General features: G+C 39.6%; 1 protein-coding gene across 2 annotated transcripts in view; it reads left to right on the top strand.

Annotated features, from left to right (window-relative positions):
- ACVR1 (activin A receptor type 1) overlaps positions 1-18057 on the top strand; it is a 125737-nt gene that overhangs the window by 54231 nt on the left and 53449 nt on the right. For both annotated transcript variants that reach the window (XM_068545084.1, XM_068545085.1), the window contains one exon: positions 14842-14915. In XM_068545084.1, coding sequence (XP_068401185.1) covers positions 14849-14915 — 67 coding nt within the window. In that variant the 5' untranslated portion in view covers positions 14842-14848. The remainder of the gene's footprint in view (positions 1-14841; positions 14916-18057) is intronic.

Consider the following 18057-nt stretch of genomic DNA (forward strand, 5'->3'; position numbering starts at 1 on the left):
TTCTAGGCAGTAGGTTATACAATAGTGAAGAAAATAGATCCCAGTTCTTGCTCCATGGAACTTACATCCTAGTGGAAGAGACAGTAGATAAAAGACGTTTAAAAATATTAGTTATAGAGGGAATTCCCTGGCGGTCCAGTGGTTAGGATTCGGCGCTTTCACTGCCGGGGCCCGGGTTCAATCCCTGGTCGGGGAACTGAGATCCCACAAGCCACGCGGCACCCCCCACCCCCCGGCCCGGCTCCCACCGCCTCCCCAAAATATTTATAGAGATAAATATATAATCAACCTTTTTGTGGCTTCAGGACTTTGTATGACAGTTAAAAGACCTTTTCCATTCTTAGAGTTAAAAACTTATCTTTCCTTGTAGGGTCATGTGGTTCTTTTTTTAGGCTTAAATCTTTGATCCATCTGGAATGTTAGGTATGAATCCAACTTAATTTTTCTCTAGGTGCTCTATTAATTAGGGTAAGGCTGAGTTGCTGTAACCAAGGGACCGAAATGTGCTATGGTTCAAAGAACAGAGGAGTTGACCTTTTTCTTCACTTAACAGTTCCAGTGTGAGCAAAGCAAGTCAGCAGAACTGCCCGTATCCACTGGTCATTGAGAGTCAGGTTCCTTCTGTCCTGTGGCTCTAGGAATTGTCACTGTAGTTATCTGCATGGTCATAGCTGGGTTGCTACCATAGCTGGGTTCCCTCCATGTGAAGGACGAAGGAGAAAGTTCAGGGCAAGCGATCACATGTCACTTCCTGCTTCCATTGGTGAGAACGTAGTCTTGTGGGCACATCTGGCTGTGAGGGAGTGTGCAGAATGCAGTCCGTGCTGGTCAGCATGTGCCCAAGAAGAAGTGAAGAAGGAATTTTAGTGGAAAATAAGCAGTCTCTGTCCCATTGGCTAGTCATTCCAATTTTACTGAATAGTCCCAAATTTTCTCTTTTGATTTCCTTTGTATTATAAATTCCCATGTACATTGTGGTCTATTTCTGGGATATCCATTTAGTTTAATTGATCTCTTTGCCTGTGTGTGTAGTAGGATCACACTCTTTTTCTTAAACTCTTGGAGCTTAATACTTCTTTTTCTCTTTTGTAGGGGTAGTTCCATTTTACTGAATTTTCATATTTATTTTAAGTTCCCTTTTACAGAACTTTAAAGTTTCATTTTACAGAATTTTCATATTTATTTGTGTGTGTGGGGTTTGTAGAAAAATATATGGACTTTAAAAGTATCATATGTAGTCACCACTCCCTCCCCGCTAAGAAGCAAACCTGTTAGTATGATTATTGGGATTGTGTTAAATGTCTAGATAAGTTTTGTGAGGGAGGTTTCACATCTTTATGGTGTTAATTTTTCTCATTTGGTGATAATGTTGCACAGTGTTTGGGAAACATTGATCTGGACTCTCCAATCTTTCGATATCCTTGACCCATGAAACTTATGTAATTGAAGTAGGAGAGAGGAAGGACCAACTTATCATAAGATGCTGTGTTACTTTTTTAGTTTAATACTTGATTTCTGATAATGACTAGGTAAGTAAAGCCTATTTCTCTATTAAAAATTAATAAACTTGTAACTTGAAAAAACAGTTTTCCTGTCTGAAGGTAAAAAATAGTTGACATTTCAGAAGGTTATTATATAAACTTATTTGTAACACAAACCTGGGCAAATTTTTTGCATATATGTATGATATGCAATGCTGTTACTTCCTCCGAGTGTGTGTGTGTGTGTGTGTGTGTGTGTGTGTGTTTGTGTTAGTCTGCACCTTTTTTTGAACAACACACATTCCTCTTTAGTCTTCTCCTTTTTACCTTTTTATTATAAAGTAAAACACAGATACAGATATCACACAAAATATACATAGCTTAGTTAATTTTTATAAGGTAAATATTTTTTGTGACCACCACACAGGTCAAGAGAATATTAGTGGCCTCCCTAGAGCCCCTTGGCATGTCCCGTGCCTGTCATGGTCCCTCTCTCTCTCCAGAGGTAACCACTTTCCTGACTTCTATAGTAATTGCTTCGTTGCCTTTCTGTATGGTCTTATCACCTGCCTGTGCATACCTAGCCACTGTAGTTTAGTCTTGCACATCTTTTTACATCTTTGAAGTCTCCTAAACCTCAGGTTCCCCCTCCAGCCCTTTCCTCTTCTTACAATTTACCTGTTGAAGAACCCAGCCATTCGACCTCTAATTTCCAACTGGCTGGATTTGGTGACTGCATACTCATGGTTCAATTCAACTTGTTCTCTTTCTTTTAGTGGGAAATGGTAGTTTAACCCCACAGTCTGGGTATCCGGAATGCTCACTGCTACTCGGTAGGTCATTGTTTCTAGGCCTTTTTAGTGGACAGAGGAAATATGTATGTATAAAATACTCAGTGAGTTCATACTGTTGCTTCCAATTCAAATTCAGTTTATGTGGTTCTTACTTAACCTTTTCTGAATTACATCTCTAACTCCCTTATTCCACGCAGAAAATTTAGTTTCTCCAGAACAGTAGGGAACAATAGTATTTGAATAGGCCATAGTTAGGCATTTGCTGTCTTCCACACAGTATTCTCCACACCGCCACAATCCCAACACCGCACCACTAGTGATGGTAACTGAAAGGCGAGAAAAACAATTCTCTCTTTGTGTGCTATCCCCATTCTCCTCACAGTTTTCAGGGGGAGGAGTGGGGGATGTTGTTGAAAACTGGGCAAATTTAAACACTGATTAGCTTTTCGATGATATTTGGAGGAGGAATACTTTTAATTTTGTTAGATGAGATGTTGGCTTTATAGTTATGTTTAGAAAAAGTCCTTATCTGTTAAAGAATTTGTGGGTGAAATGATGTGAGTTCTGGGATTCTCATTAAAATACATCAGGAAGAAAATGGGCAGAATAGAGGAAATAAGATTTCTTATTTTTTGGAACTGAGTGGTAGGATGTGGCTTATTTTTGAAACTGGGAGGTCAAAAATAGGGTTTATTATCCTTTTTCTCAACATAACTTGAAATGCCTGTTATGCAAAATTTTTTTAAATTAATTTTATAAACAGTGAAAACATGAGGACATAACGATAGGGAAAGAAGGTGATAAGGAAGGAATAGTCAGGGAAGGGGAAAATGAGTAAAGAATCCTAACTGGGTGGTTCCATTTGGCTCAGTGGCCTTGAAGCTGGGTAGCATCTTGAATGAGAAGAAGGGAGGGCTGAGATGTGAGGCCTCAAGGGAAACCAGTGTTTAAGATATGAGTGGCAGAAGAGGAAACTCCCGCCCAAGGAAGCTAAGCAGATCCAACCCATAAAAGTAAAGATAGCAGAGAGATGGAGCCTCTGAATCCCAGCTAGGGAAGACCCTAGGGAATGGACCAGTTGATGCCACCCTCAGCATTCTCAGCACCACCCAAATTGCCGGGGGACTGGGGGATTCCTAGGCCTCATCTCAGGTCAATCAAATACAAATCTTGGTGGGTGAGGCTTCAGAGTCTGACTTCTGAGGAAGCTCCCCTGTGAATCTGACGGATAAGGTCAGGTTACAAAGAGTTAGAACCTTAGCCAGAGGCAGTTTGGTGATGGACCGGATGGAGAGGGGAGACGTGGAAGGAGCTTTGTAGAGTGCTCTTTCTAGAAAGTTTTCTGCGAGGGTATGAAGAGGGTTGATATGGGAGGACTTGGGGTCGAGGGAGGTGGTGGTTGCTGAAATAGAGGTTGCTTATAATAATGTAAGAGAGGTTTGCCTGTAAATGTGGAGGATGTGAATGGTTCCTTATGCAGGATGATGGCTGAGTGGTCGGGCCAAGCATGAGGTTAGGGCACCCCCCACCCCAGTACCAGGTAGGTTATTTTTTTTGCCAAGCACTTGAGTTTTGATGGTTTGGGGAAAGCTTGAAAATGGTCATCATGAATTAGATGTTCTTTCTATTTGTTAATATTTTGAATTACACATTAAAGGAAGAGAGGTACTCAAGTCTTTGCAGAGGTACCTCTGCTTCTCAAGTTCTGACTGGGCCTTTGGGCCCATCCCTGAGGAAGAAGGAAGGAGTGGGGTTTTCATGGCTGACATTGGCCCTTTTTTCTTATTCAGCGCTCTTCCTGCTCCTCTTCACATTCTGTTTTCTCTTTTTTGGTTTCCTTTTCTTCGTGTTCAGGTGACACTCTTAGACGTGTAGAACCTCCAAGAGGGGTTGCCTGGTACAGGGTGGTGCTTTCCAGTTATTTGCTTTGGGACTGACTGTTGGAGGGATCCCTGCATTTTCTGCATTTCCTAATGTCTGACTTCCAAGGTTGTGGGGAGAGCACTGAGGTGAGTGCCCTGTTCCTGCTGTTTTTCTCTGCCTCCATGTCTTTGTTCTTCATAACAGGTTGGGTTCATCATTTCTACCCTGTAGGCTTTCTACTTCTGTGTACTCGGGAGCATCTTCTGTCTCCTGGATTTCGTTTCTTTCTCCCCACTTAGTAGAGTGCATTTATTTTTACTTTTAACATGCCATTAATTTCTAATTTAGGTCAATTGAGCGTTTTGATTTTTTTAAAAAATAAATTTATCTTATTTATTTATCGTTTTTGGCTGTGTTTGGTCTTCGTTGCTGCACGAGGGCTTTCTCTACTTGTGGCGAGCGGGGGCTACTCTTCGTGGCGGTGCACGGGCTTCTCACTGCGGTGGCTTCTCTTGTTGTGGAGCACGGGCTCTAAGCACGCAGGCTTCAGTAGTTGTGGCACGCGGGCTCAGTAGTTGTGGCGCACGGGCTTAGCTGCTCCGCGGCATGTGAGGTCTTCCGGGACCAGGACTTGAACCCGTGTCCCTTGCATTGGCAGGCGGATTCTTAACTACCGCGCCACCGGGGAAGTCCGAGCGTTTTGGTTTGGGTGGGTGGTGTTTTGGTTATGAAAGTTTTCTGGTCTCTTTCTGTGTGGTATCAGAGCCTCTCCCTGTCTTATTTCCCCTCCTCCTTGTTTTCTGTTGTGGTTACTTCGATGCTAACTTGTTCCACTTGTACACTGACCCTGTGTACACGGCTCATTTTCTTTCTCATGATCATATTTATACTTTTGATGGATATATTTAAATGAACAGCTGTGCATTTGTTGAGTCATACCACAATTATCTGATTCTGCTTTAGCTGCTCCAGGGGCAAAAGCATATTTCAGGCGAAGTTGTGAGAGAATTCCGTTAATCACATTCTAACTGAGGGAGGGGAGAGGAGAAAGACCACTAAGAAAAGTCTATTTAAAGATGAATGTTAATTAGTTGTTCAGTTATTTTAGAATAGATTGATTTGGTTGCTATTTAAGGTGTCACCTGAAGAAACTTTATAACGATGTAAATAACTATAAGGGTTTAATGATATCAGGCGGGCTAAATTCTCTGGAATTGTTGATGTGGGGATAAACTTAGTAGCTGGTTTATTTAAATAGATAAGCGGTCTTTAAAAGAGTTTCTTTCTGTGAAGACTGGTGTTCTTGACTCAGCATTCCTTGAATTCATTGGCTAAATATTTTGTTTTAAGCTTCCTGAACAGATAACGTATGATACAGAAAATGTTACAACTTTCTTTTTCTTCAAATCTATTAATTGCTAATTGTAACCTCTGATTGAGTCTTTGGCTTCCATCAGCCAGATCTATTTTTCTCTTGACACTTCCTCAGGGTTCTTTCTGAAGGTTATTAATAGGCACGGAAGCATGGCTTTCCAAATAGCTCAATAACTGTTAGGAGACTAGTGGGGGGCAGAGTGGGGGGAGATAATATGTCAATTCCTGACTCCTAGGAGATGTATTTTCCAGCTACAGAAGCTGTCTCAGAGGTCACTGGGGATGGCTCTGGGCAGATCAGCTGGTGTCTGCAACTAGAGATCCAAGCAGTCCTATCCAAATGGGATATTGTCCACCAGGGAGTTGTCTGGTATACCCAGAGTCTGCCAGCCGTCTCTTTGTTTGGCTGCTTCTCTTGGATGACACCCTTGAAAACTGAAATCCAGGTTACAAATGATATCTTTTAATTTATCTCCAATACCTGGTTGCAGCTGTATTACATTGAGGATGAGGACCAGCCCTCTCCCCCAGTCATTTCCTTGCCAGCCTGTAAAAAATTCCTTAAACCTCACTCTCCGTGACAGGTGTCACGCAGCGTTAAGTGCTGTGAAGAAGACGGCAGGGCACTATGGGGTGAGCGTGGGGAGGTCTGAGGCAGGAAGGGGCTTGAGTGTGTGTGGGGTATGGATGAGAAGGGCTCTGGTCAGGCTGGTGTATAAAGGGTGGTTTTTCTCACCTCCACAGAAATCTGCTCTAGTGCCTCCCCCTTTTAAAAAGAGAGAGAGGGAAATATACCTCCTTGGTGCTGACGTCTTTTTTATTTAATTTCCCCCCCACCCTTCAAATTATTAACGCGTTAGTCACATTAGCCTTAGAATTGGGACAGTTGTGTCAGATGGCAGTGCCTGAGACACCATTTGTCTGGTAACAGGAGGGATAGGTTAGGGTCTGCACTCTTAGGCTAAAGGGGAAACTGCAGGCAGTGAGAAATGCAGCAGAGGGCCGAGAAGGCATCTAACTGAGGGCTTTGGGAGGAGGTGGGATTTTAGATGGACTTCACAGTTACTCATCTAAGAGTTTCACTGGTGGAGTGGAGTTGGGGGTGAGGGTAGGGGGAATAACAGGTTCCTTTCTACCAGTAGGTTAAAAAAAAAAAAAAAAAAAAGAAAGTCCCAGTTTGTAAACTGGAGGGAGAGGAGCCCTGAGCTGCCTAAGAGAATAGAACAAAACAGCTGGGAGATGATGGGTCCTATCAGTTGAAACAAAGCGGAGAGCCCTGGCTATTTGATACAGAGGGAATGAGGTGGAAAACGAGGGACAGTTTCCGTGTAGTCAAGCGCATCAAAATAAAACCGAGACTTGAGATACCAGTAAGGCATGCCGTGGGTGATCAAAACATTGGAATCTCAGAAGCTTAGCTAAGTTATTATCTTTATATTTGGTAGGAGTGTAGCAAAGTCAGTTTCGTCCTGTATACAATTAAAATAAGTCTACTGGGGTTTCTTTGGTTCTTACATGGTAGCTTATCCTTTTACTTATTTTCATTCACTTAAGCCTCATGTACCTACCCTTGCCTTTTTTTTTTTTTTTTTTTTTTTAAACCAGATTATATTATTCTTTTCCTGGCCTTTCCAAACCAAATCTTGGGTCCATCTGTCACAGCTGGAATGTTTGTAGTGTAACTCTTTCAGTCAAAACCCTTTCTTTCCTGAAATAATCTGTAATTATTTTCTCTAACTACAGGATGAACTGATCCAGGGGCTGGATTTCAGTTCTATAGGACTTGTCCAAGAAGCTATTTGTATTCATCTATCTTGAAAGATCAAATTACATGCTAATATTCTGAAAGTAACACCCCACCAGAAACCCTCCCGCAGCAGTGAAGTCTATATAAAACCAAGCCCTGGCAACTTGCACATTGCCAGTTGAGACAGAGTGGGGTGTTAAAAATATTTCACAGGTCATTTGTGAACTGGAGAAAAGACCCTGACTTAACTTATATGGTATGATGCTTTGGTTTAGCCTTTCTTTGCAGCTATAACTGACAGCCCATGTCTCTCTCCACCCTTTCCAAAGGCCCAGGTAGTTTGGAGCAAGCTGTCCTTGGGTTCTCTCTCTGCTTGTTGAGCATAGAAGAGACATAACTATTGTCACATAATGGCTGATTTTTGTCCCCCTTGGAGGTGGTGGTTGTAAGTATACCTTCCCTCAAGATTGTATGTTTAGAGTCTGTCTTGCTGGATCTAATTTGCCCCCCAGATGTGCCCGACTTAACGCTAATTTCTGTTTTTATTTTATGATGCGTCACAAGAGAACCGAAGAATGGGGATGGGAGGGAGGAGGTAGCAACCACTTGTGTACTAGCAACGTGGCTTGTCTTTCCTTTCACATCAAGATTTTTTTTTTTTCCCCCCCAGGGGCAGGGGAGATAATCTGAGGTTACAGGGTGTATGAAATTAATTTTGAGCTTAGAGAAATGGAAAGAGGGCATGATTGAAAGGTGGCCCAAATAACCATGAGTAAAGATTGTTTTCTGAGAGGAAAATCAAGATGGGTAAAGCGCACGTGTTGAAGCTTGGATAAAATGTTAAGGAAGACTATGGTTAGTTCCATAGTTTAGGAAGCTAAACTATGGCTGGCTGGTTTAATGAAGGTTGTGAGTGTTTGGTAATTAGGACCTGAACTCTGGTCACATGGCTTTGGGTTTGACTTTGTGTGCTTGAGCAAGGTACTTCTACCTACCCATTTTCTTATCTGTAAACTGGGATTAATATGAGTATTTATTTCAGAGTGTTTTGGGGAGAGCTTGAAAGAGATAATATATAGGATCCCTAAGCACAGTGCCTGGCTGCTTAAGTAAGTGGCACTACTGTTACTGTAATAATGATGTGCTGTTGACAGATAACTAAGGGAAAGCAGAATCACTCTACTTCTTTTCTGCTTTGCCTCTACCTTTTATATTAAAGAGAAAGATTTTTTTTTCTTATGGAAGGCATAGCATAGGCCATATAAAAGAGACATAAAGAAAAAAACTGTCATGGAACACCTGTGATAGTCCTCACCAACGGTGAGTGAGCGACTTCACGTGGATGGTGAAAAAGTCATTCAAAATAGGGATGGGTGAATATACAATCCATCTTTCAAGATTCTTTCTAACTTGGAGAGTGTTAGAAGTTGAATTGAGCAGAGTATCAAGAAAGTCCCTATTGAACGAGTAGGTGCTCAGTAGATTATGTGTTGAACAAATGGACAAACCAAATGAGTCTAGGCCACCAGGCCAGACAAATGAACATTTTGTAGAGTTTTCTGATGGGAAAGAATCTCAGGGTTCATCTTACAGCTTTGCTTTCATCCTCAGCATACGGATAACAAGTTGTTTGCTGTTCATAAGTTTAGGTTTTAGAAATATCTTTTATTCTTATAGTACATTATCAACTGGATTGCTTAATATGAGTTCTAAAGGTTGAATATAGAAGTGCATTATACTCCTGGTTATTCTGTGATTGACATCAAAATGCTTTGTGATTTTTGGGGGGATGTATTGCAGTATATCTGTGGCTTTATCCAGTTGTAAAACTGTGATGAGTGAAAGAAGTGCCAAACTTGGTCTCAAGCCCACATGTGTTAAAAATTGAGCTAAACGCCAGCTCCCTAACTGGATGTCAGTCTGATCTATAAATGGAGTTTGAAAAGTACCATAGGATTTGGAAAGCAGCTCTGTTTTGCCCTGGTGGTATGCCTGTTTGGAGTACAATATCATGGGACTGTTCTATCTCCCAGGTGAGTAGTCCTGAGACACTGTAAAAGATGGCACTGATTTAAAGAGGGTACCTTAGTTAAGACCCTAGGTCCCTAACCTTTTTCTGCATAGCTCTTTGCCTTGTGTCTGAAATATTAAGATCAGTTACCAGGGCTAGAGGGCCTTATCCAAGAACAGAAAGGAGGTGGTATATACTGGGGCAAAAATTTGTACTCCAAACGCTTCAGATAATATTCTGTAACCCGCAGTAGCCTATGAGTTTTTGCAGTCAGGGATTTTGGCCTTAAAATATTGCAAAAGGATTTGGTTGGACCTAAAGGAGATGGACGCTGGAGTACCTTCTGATCACAGTTTTATGTCTCATTTAAAAAATATTTCGTTGTGCACATAAAGTATTATTCCTACATGAAATAGATATCTGATGCCTTCTCCCTTGACCACTAGACTTATTGTTGACTTCCTTGATGTTAGAGAGTTTAAAGAGATTTCTAAACCTGTGGAGCTGTAACATTTTTGTCAGGTATCGAGCCAATGCTCAGCCTGAAATATCTGGTACCATCTGGTTACCTGGTATGGTAGAAGGACTGATCATTTAAGAGTAAGGCAGTGCTTCTCCAAGCATGGTCTGAGATCCTCTGGAGTTTCCAGGACTTTCTCAGGGGTTCCACAAGGTCCTTCTTCCAGTCACATGTACGTCTTCATGTACGAAGTTGGATTCTCCTTTCTTCAGCTGATACAACATGTCGTTCCAGATTGAATGCAGAATCATATATGAGAATCCAGTTGCCTTCTACTAAGCCAAACATTATAGAGATTTGCAAAAATGCAAAGTGATGCCACTTTCCTCATTACACCTTTTTGTGGGGGAAAATACAGTTCTTTTTTTAATTTAGAAAAAATAGGGTAATATGTTTATTGTTATTTCAAAACAAATACAGTATTTAAAACATTCTCCATTTTAATTTCTAATAGAGTAAATATTGGTAGAAATAACTTACATAGACAAGTTCCTTAGAGTCCTCAATAATTTTCAAGAGTATAAAGAGATTCTGAGACCAAAAATTTTAAAAACTACTGGAGTAAAGCATCCCTGAACTATTGAATTATTGCCACTCTCTTTTCCCACTACCCGTTCATCTTTTTGGCCAGCCCACATCTGAAACTCCTTAGCCAAAAATACTTGAGCGCAAGGGAGTTGAAAACTACTTCTAAAGACAATGTTTCCTTTTTAGTATATTTAAAAATTCGAAATAGATCCTTGGGGCTTCAAGTTGGGACTTCAGCATATTGATGTTCTTTATATGTAAAATATGATCAGGAAATTTATTCCAGAACATTCTCCTCTCTACATTTCTTTTCCCTTTAGTTTTGAAAGTACCATTTTTAATAGCTGAATTAACTGGTCAGCAGAGACGCTCCAGACACTGAACAGAATGGCAACCAGTAAATGCTGCTGACATGTTTTTTCCCAAAGATGTTTGGCAGATTTTGAGCTATCTATCTATAAACAGCAGATTAGTTTGGAAGCCTGAATTTATAACTCCTTCTTTTCCCCCTGTTTTCCATTTAGGAGCCTAAATTATTGTTTTAATTTTGCTTGCACAATAATAATCAATTAAAAGGTGTTCAGGGGCATGGGCTTTTGTTGGCTTTGTGACAGGAAGAATTGTCAATGGTGATTGTCTTTTAGAATTATTTTTTAAAATAGTGAAAGGATTCTTGATTTCGGAGCTTGAAACTTGTTAACTGCTGATTTTTATTATTACCTGAACTAGATTCTAGAGATTAAAGTTAACAGAGATGATAAATGTCTTAATCCTGCTATTCCTTTGCAGGTGTGTATGTGCTTTTGTGTTACGGGAGGTAGGGGGGTGGGTAACTTCTAATTCTTTGGAAATTAAAGTTAAATTGAGCCGATTAGTTCAGGGAGAATTTGAATTCAACGAGTATTAAATGTGCACCTACTTGGCTCTAGTAGCGATGAACAAAATAGACTATAGATTTTACTACCATTAAGTTTACAGTCTAGTGAGGGAGACATATGTTCAAAAGCACACACTCAAACATGAATATGTAATTATTAATTATGATAAGTGCTATAAATAAAAATTAACAAAGTGGTATATGAGAGTGTAATGAGGGCATATGAGGGTTTAGGCAAGCTTCTAGAAGGAAGTGACATTTAAGTTGAGGCTTGAAGGTTGAATAGGAATTTGCCAGGTTGGGTCCTGAAAGAAGGGCTCAGTCACTGGGAACTTCATATATACAGAGGTCCAGAGATAGGCAGGGAGCTGGCTAGTTGGTGTGCCTGGGAGAACGGGGTGGAGAGGGGCCTTGACAACAGCGAATGTAGGGAGGTGAGTAGGGGGCTTACTAGGGCTTACCATGTTTTACCCAGGTTCTGGCCAGGGGCTACCTCTCCAGCCTTCTTGGGTTTTCTCTCCTTATAACTCCTCTCTCTAGGCTCTCTATGTCCTAGCCTGGTGTTTTTTTCACATGTGAAATATGCCTTAAGTCCTCAGGAAACACCAAGCTTCCCCTGGCCACAGGACCCCTGTAGAAGCCGAGAAGCTGTGCCTTTTTCCTTAAATGCCCTCCTGTGTCCACCACAGAGTGCTCCCCACCCCAACACAAACGCGCACACACACACGCGCGCACACAGACACACACACGCACACACACACACACAAGAGCTCACATACTCTTATCCTTTTTGTAGTACCTCCTACTCACCTTTCTGGTTCCTGTTTATATATAATCTACCCAGGGAAGCTCCTCCACCCTCCAAAAAATCTTAAAGTGTTTTGTTAGCAGTCTTATTTAACCATGTTTCTTCATAACACTTAATTCAGTTTTTAATTGTGCAGTCTTTTGGATGATTATTTGACTACCACCATAGATAGATTGTGTAAGTTCTGTAATGGTAAGGACCATGTTTGTATATCTTTATCATTCTAAGTTTCTAATTTCTAGTACATAGCAGGCTCTCAATAGTTGTTGAGGGAAGGGAGGGAGGGAGGGAGGGAGGAAGGAAGGAAAGGAAGGAAGGAGGGAGGGAAGGAAGGAAGGAAGGAAGGAAGGAAGGAAGGAAGGAAGGAAGGAAGGAAGGAAGGAAGGATGGACGGACTGGGAATTCAAAGATAAGACTGAGATATAGTTCAATACTTTTCAAAGGCTTTTAATGATATATCCCATCAGTTAAGAAGTTTTTTGGGTGTGTACCCTCAATATGTATGTTGCTTGTAAGTTTTACATAAAGTTAAACTATGTGTTATCAGACATACATAAAATAGAAATTTTAAAAAGATTTAAGATGAAATATTTGAGGTATGGCTAACGGTAATGACATTGTATTGACGAAAATCTCAAGCTACTCAGGATAATGTTTATTGTTTATGATACCGGTTGCAAATCAGTTTTTAATGTATTTTTAAGTTCTGAATTCGGTGAGCCTGCTTCGTGTCACAGTGAACTGAGTGTTAATTGCTTTTCTTTAAACTGATTAACAAAGAACCACTAGGAATAGCCATTATCAGTTTCACCATTTTCTTACTCTTCTCTGGTACTTTCATTAATAACATATTCAATCTGTAGTTTCTTTAGTGGATTTAGAACACTTGCAATTTGGGGAGGGCTCATTTCATTATATCTAGCCCTTACAACCTGTAATTCCACTTCAGTAAACCCTCAAGAGTATAGCACATGGCTGTATTCTATAAGCAAACAATGTCCACTCTTTCACATTGTGTAACTCCCACTTCTTCTGCAAGATACCTCTTGTAGTAGACTGTCGTAAGGGGCTGAGACAGAGACCAAATAAAGGATCAAGTTATTTATCACTCTGTTAGATTAAATCAGTTTTTATAAGATACAAGTTTTAGTATTTTCATCCCATAATTTAATGCATTGTCTTGTGTGGCCCTTGGATGCATGCACCCCTTTTAGGGGCAAGTAGGCTAGTGCTGGAGATTGACATAGACAGATGATTGATTCGGAGTGGTGTTAGACCAGTGCTGGGGGGTTGAAATCACTGCTGATGGAGAGGTGTTGCACCAAGCATCTGCCTTTTGAGCTAGATCGTGAATGACAGGAAGAGGGAGTTGGGTAGGAGAGAGGTGGAGGGGGAGGCTCAAGGCATCGGGGGTGGAGGGAACCAACAGTGCGTTTCTGTTCAAAGGCACAGAGATGAGATGGTGATGCAGGGGTCAGTATCTGCTTATGAGGGTTCCAGGGTGAAGTGAGGCATTTGCATTTATATCAAACAAGGGCTTGCTCTAGAAAAGATCTATGTGAACATGGAAATAACAGTAATAATAACAACAGCAACAGGAGAAAGGGAGTCACTCAAGTTCCATGTGCTTTTAAAAATGTAAAAGGAAGGTCCATTAAACTCTCCTTTACCCCCTTCCCTCACCTTGCTGTTAGAGAAGGGTTAGTCTGAAATATAGTTGTGGACAAATTGAAGTGAGGGATGGTAAGATAGAATAGAGGTGCAGGTAATGAACAGTCAGACTACTAACCAAAAAACTGATTTTAAGAAGATGAGTCAGAAGGTGTCCATTCCAAACAGCTTAGATAGCAGTGGGCTTTTGCTCTTTTCTTTGAAGCTCTAAGAGTAAGATAGCACATGAACCTATTCACTAAAGAACTTCACCCGTTTTCTGTTTGTTTTACCATCCAGAAAATTGCAACTAGTTCAAGGTTTAATTTTTTAAAATTATTCTTTGTAATAAAGAATTATTATAGCCAAACTGTCATCATATTTCCAAAATTTTATAGGAATTATTCAGATGGAAAAGTTCTTTGTTGTAACCCCTTGACTCAGAACATTGAGCTTCTACCAGTGTAGTTTTAGGGCAATATCAACTTAAAATTTATATCAAGTATCTTATTTTCTCTCTGTTATAGTTTCATATATTAAGATTTTATATGATTTCTTCATATCTTGATTGTGTCTATGCTTTGTTAAATTTGAGGTTAATGTAAGAATACATTGCTTTGCCATAGATAAGGGATAAGTTACAGTTTTGTGTTTTGTTTTATTTTTTTTCTTTTTTGGGGCTGTATGATGATGTAGGTTGCTTCACCTCTAATCCTTTTAAAGGAAGGCTCAAACATAGTAATTTGGTTTGGATTATTCAGTCACTTAATCTTTAACATCGTGTTAGAACAGTCTATTCGTGCTTCTTAGAGGTTTTAACTCGGTGCCAATTTTGCATTCGGTGGCATAAAATAAAATTCAAACTGAAAGTCCTTTAGGAATGCCTGGCCTTATAGCTGAGAATTTTTCATGTCCCTTTTGAGTTCTTTGTAAGTGGGTAGACTCAGAGAAAGTTGCCTCAGAGTGACCACCGGTAGGAGGTAAATCTGATTAACTCTTTAAGATGATTTATTTAGATCCATGTAAAGGGTATATGTTTAAATGTACTAAGAAATAAGGCAACATATGTGAGGGGGATTTGTAAGAAAGGCCTTGAACGGCAGTTTGAAGATGGTATGCTTAATTTACTTTGTCATCCTACAGTTAAATTTTTTTGTTTTACTGATATCTCTTTTTTTCCCTCCACAGTTGTACAATGGTAGATGGAGTGATGATTCTTCCTGTGCTAATGATGATTGCTTTCCCTTCCCCTAGTATGGAAGGTAAGTGGCTCACAACTGTTTGGGGTAGGATGAGTATACTGTGTATTGTTTGGCTTACTGTAAACTAGTTTGTTCTTAGTCCTATCAGACTTAGCAATCCTCCCCTCCCCCCATTTTTAAGACTTTATTTTTTTAAAGCTGTTTTTTAGGTTCACAGCAAAATTGAGAGGAAGATACAGAGATTTCTCATATACCCCCTGCCCCAACACATGTATAGCCTCCCCCATTATCAACATCCCCCCCACCAAAGTGGTACATTTGTTATAACTGATGAACCTACATTGACACATCATAATCACCCCAGTCCGTAATTTACGTTAGGGTTCACTCTTGGTGGTGTGCATCCTGTGGGTTTGGACAAATGTATAATGACATGTATCCATCATTACAGTATCATACAGAGTATTTCACTGCCCTAAAAGTCCTCTGAGCTCCACCTATTCCTCTCTCTCCACCTCTGCAACCCCTGCCGACCACTGATTCTTTTACCACCTCCATAGTTTTACCTTTTCCAGAATGTCATGTAGTTGGATTCATACAGTATATAGCCTTTTCGTATTGGCTTCTTTCACTTAGTATTTTGCATTTAAGGTTCCTTCGTGTCTCTTCATGGCTTAATAGTTCATTTCTTTTTAGTGCTGAGTAATGTTTCATTGTCTGGATGTACCACAGTTTATTTATCCATTCGCCTACTGAAGGCCATCTTGATTGCTTCCAAGTTTTGGTAATTATGAATAAAGCTGCTATAAACATCCATGTGCAGGTTTTTGTGTAGATATAAGTTTTCAGCTCCTTCAGCTCCTTTGGGTAAACACCAAGGATTGTGATTGCTGGATTGTATGGTAGAGTATGTTTAGTTTTGTTAGAAACTGCTAAGCTGTCTTCCAAAGCGGCTGTTCCGTTTTGCATTCCCACTAGCAATGCATGAGAGTTCCTAGCGTTCCACATCTTCACCAGCATGTGGTGTTATCAGTGTTCTGGATTTGGGCCGTCCTTATAGGTATGTGGTGGTGTCTCATTGTTTTAATTTGCATTTCCCTGATGATGTATGATGTGGAGCATCTTTTCATGTGCTTATTTGCCATCTTTCTATCTTTATTGAGGTGTCTTTAAGGTCTTTGGCCCATTTTTTATTTGGGCTGTTTGTTTTCTTATTGTTGAGTTTTCAGAGTTCGTGGTATATTTTGGATAACAGTCCTTTATCAGATAAGTCTTTTGCATATATTTTCTCCCAGTCTGTGGTTTGTCTTGTCATTCTTTTGACATTATCTTTCACAGAGCAGAAGTTTTAATTTTAATGGAGTCCAGCTTATTAATTATTTTTTTCATGGATCATGCCTCTAAAAAGTTATTGCCATACTCAGTGAGGTGATCTAGGTTTTCTCCTATGTTATCTAATAGGAGTTTTATAGTGTTGTGTTGTACATTTAGTTCTGTGATCTGTTAATTGAATAATTTTTATGAAGGGTATAAGGTCTGTGTCTAGATTTCTTTTTTTTTTTTTTTGCATGTGAACATCCCCTTTTTATACATATTTGATAATGTCCCTTGATTTTCTTGGAGTGCAACTTATACACACCATACCTTTCTTATAAATTTTAAAAATTCAATATAATTCGCTATCTGAAATGAAGAGAAAATTCTCTGAAAATAATATGTAATTAAATATGTCATATAATTAAAATAGTATGTATAGACAAATGTAATATAATCTAGTGTAGTTGGGCATGAGTACACTAGAAGATGTAATGAAGTAACAAATGTTTGTATAAAAATATATACCTATACACACACACACACACATATAATAATCTTTGATGTCTTAGAAAACAGAAAACATATTGGTACTGTACTGTATCAGTGACTTAATTATCACAAGTGATCTTGCCTGCAGTGCTTGAATTTTCTGACTTGGTAAACAAATTTTGGTAGAATCCCAACAAAACAGAGAACTGTTTGTCCCTTGATTTACACAGTGGTTATATTTTGAGAAAATTTCGTATACATTAAGACAGTATAAGATATACTTTGTATTTTTATGTATAAAAGAGTTAGGTATTAGGTTCAATTAATTATACAGAGGTTTTCGTGTAAATGAATGCTTAGTGGGTGGGCCAGTGAGAACCTGAAGGGGCACAGGGTAACTCTTAGTTGTGTGGGATCACACAGGCATTTTAGGGCCTAACTCATTCTCACTGTCCTCCCTTCTCCCCATTTGCAAAAAGCTACTTAGGGATGGCACTGCCTCTGTGGAGTCCACAAGAGATAATCAAGAGAAAAAGAAAATAAAAATTGCCTGTAATTCCCTGCACTTGCATGTAATTGCTTTTAGCATGTTGGTGTAAATCTTTCTAGATGTGTAAACAAACTCTTATTTTACTGTGCATTGAGCAATTTGCACTTTATTTTATAAGGGTTGCTCCATGAGGAGTGGTGCTTACGGTGTGAATCTCAGCCTTGTTGTGATCAGATGGGCCAGTAAGACTAATCCCCCTCTTACAGGCTCTTGGGGGTACAGTGATCAGTTTTATACACTTGATAAGTTTCCAAGGAGGCATATAATATAAGTTAATGTAGCCACCACTGTGGAAAAATCAGTGCTTGATATACTAGAAATCTATTTTGTTATATATTAGGTGTATAATTTTTGATCTGTTCCTCCCTCCTTCCCATGGTCATTGACATGTATTATAGTCAGGGAGCCACTAGCCACATATTGAGCACTCAAAGTGCAGCTGATACAAGCCGAGATATGCTTTAAGTGTAAAGTACACACTGGGCTTTGAAGACAATAAAAAATGTGAATTTTATCTGTTCTTTTTTACTACTTATGAAAATTTACAATTATATAAAGCAGCTTACGTTAAGTTTCTATTAAAAAACGCTATCGTCAACCACTTTAGGTATCCATAGTCTATATTCTTCTCTAAGCAGTGTTGTTTGATACAGTCCAATAATATTGCAATCATTTTAATTAGTGCCAAAAAGATATGAAATAACGATCCTGCGTGGCAAGTTTAAAGGAGTAGGAGGTGTTTAACCAGAAGAGAGGTTGGGTCCTAGGTTGAAAGAATTACTAAGAAGAAATGGGCTGGGAATATTTGGTGGGTTAATAGTAGTTCTCATCTGAGGGGTTAATTTT

This window comes from Eschrichtius robustus, chromosome 5 (assembly GCF_028021215.1).
Source record: "Eschrichtius robustus isolate mEscRob2 chromosome 5, mEscRob2.pri, whole genome shotgun sequence".
In the NCBI taxonomy this organism is placed as follows: Eukaryota; Metazoa; Chordata; class Mammalia; order Artiodactyla; family Eschrichtiidae; genus Eschrichtius; species Eschrichtius robustus.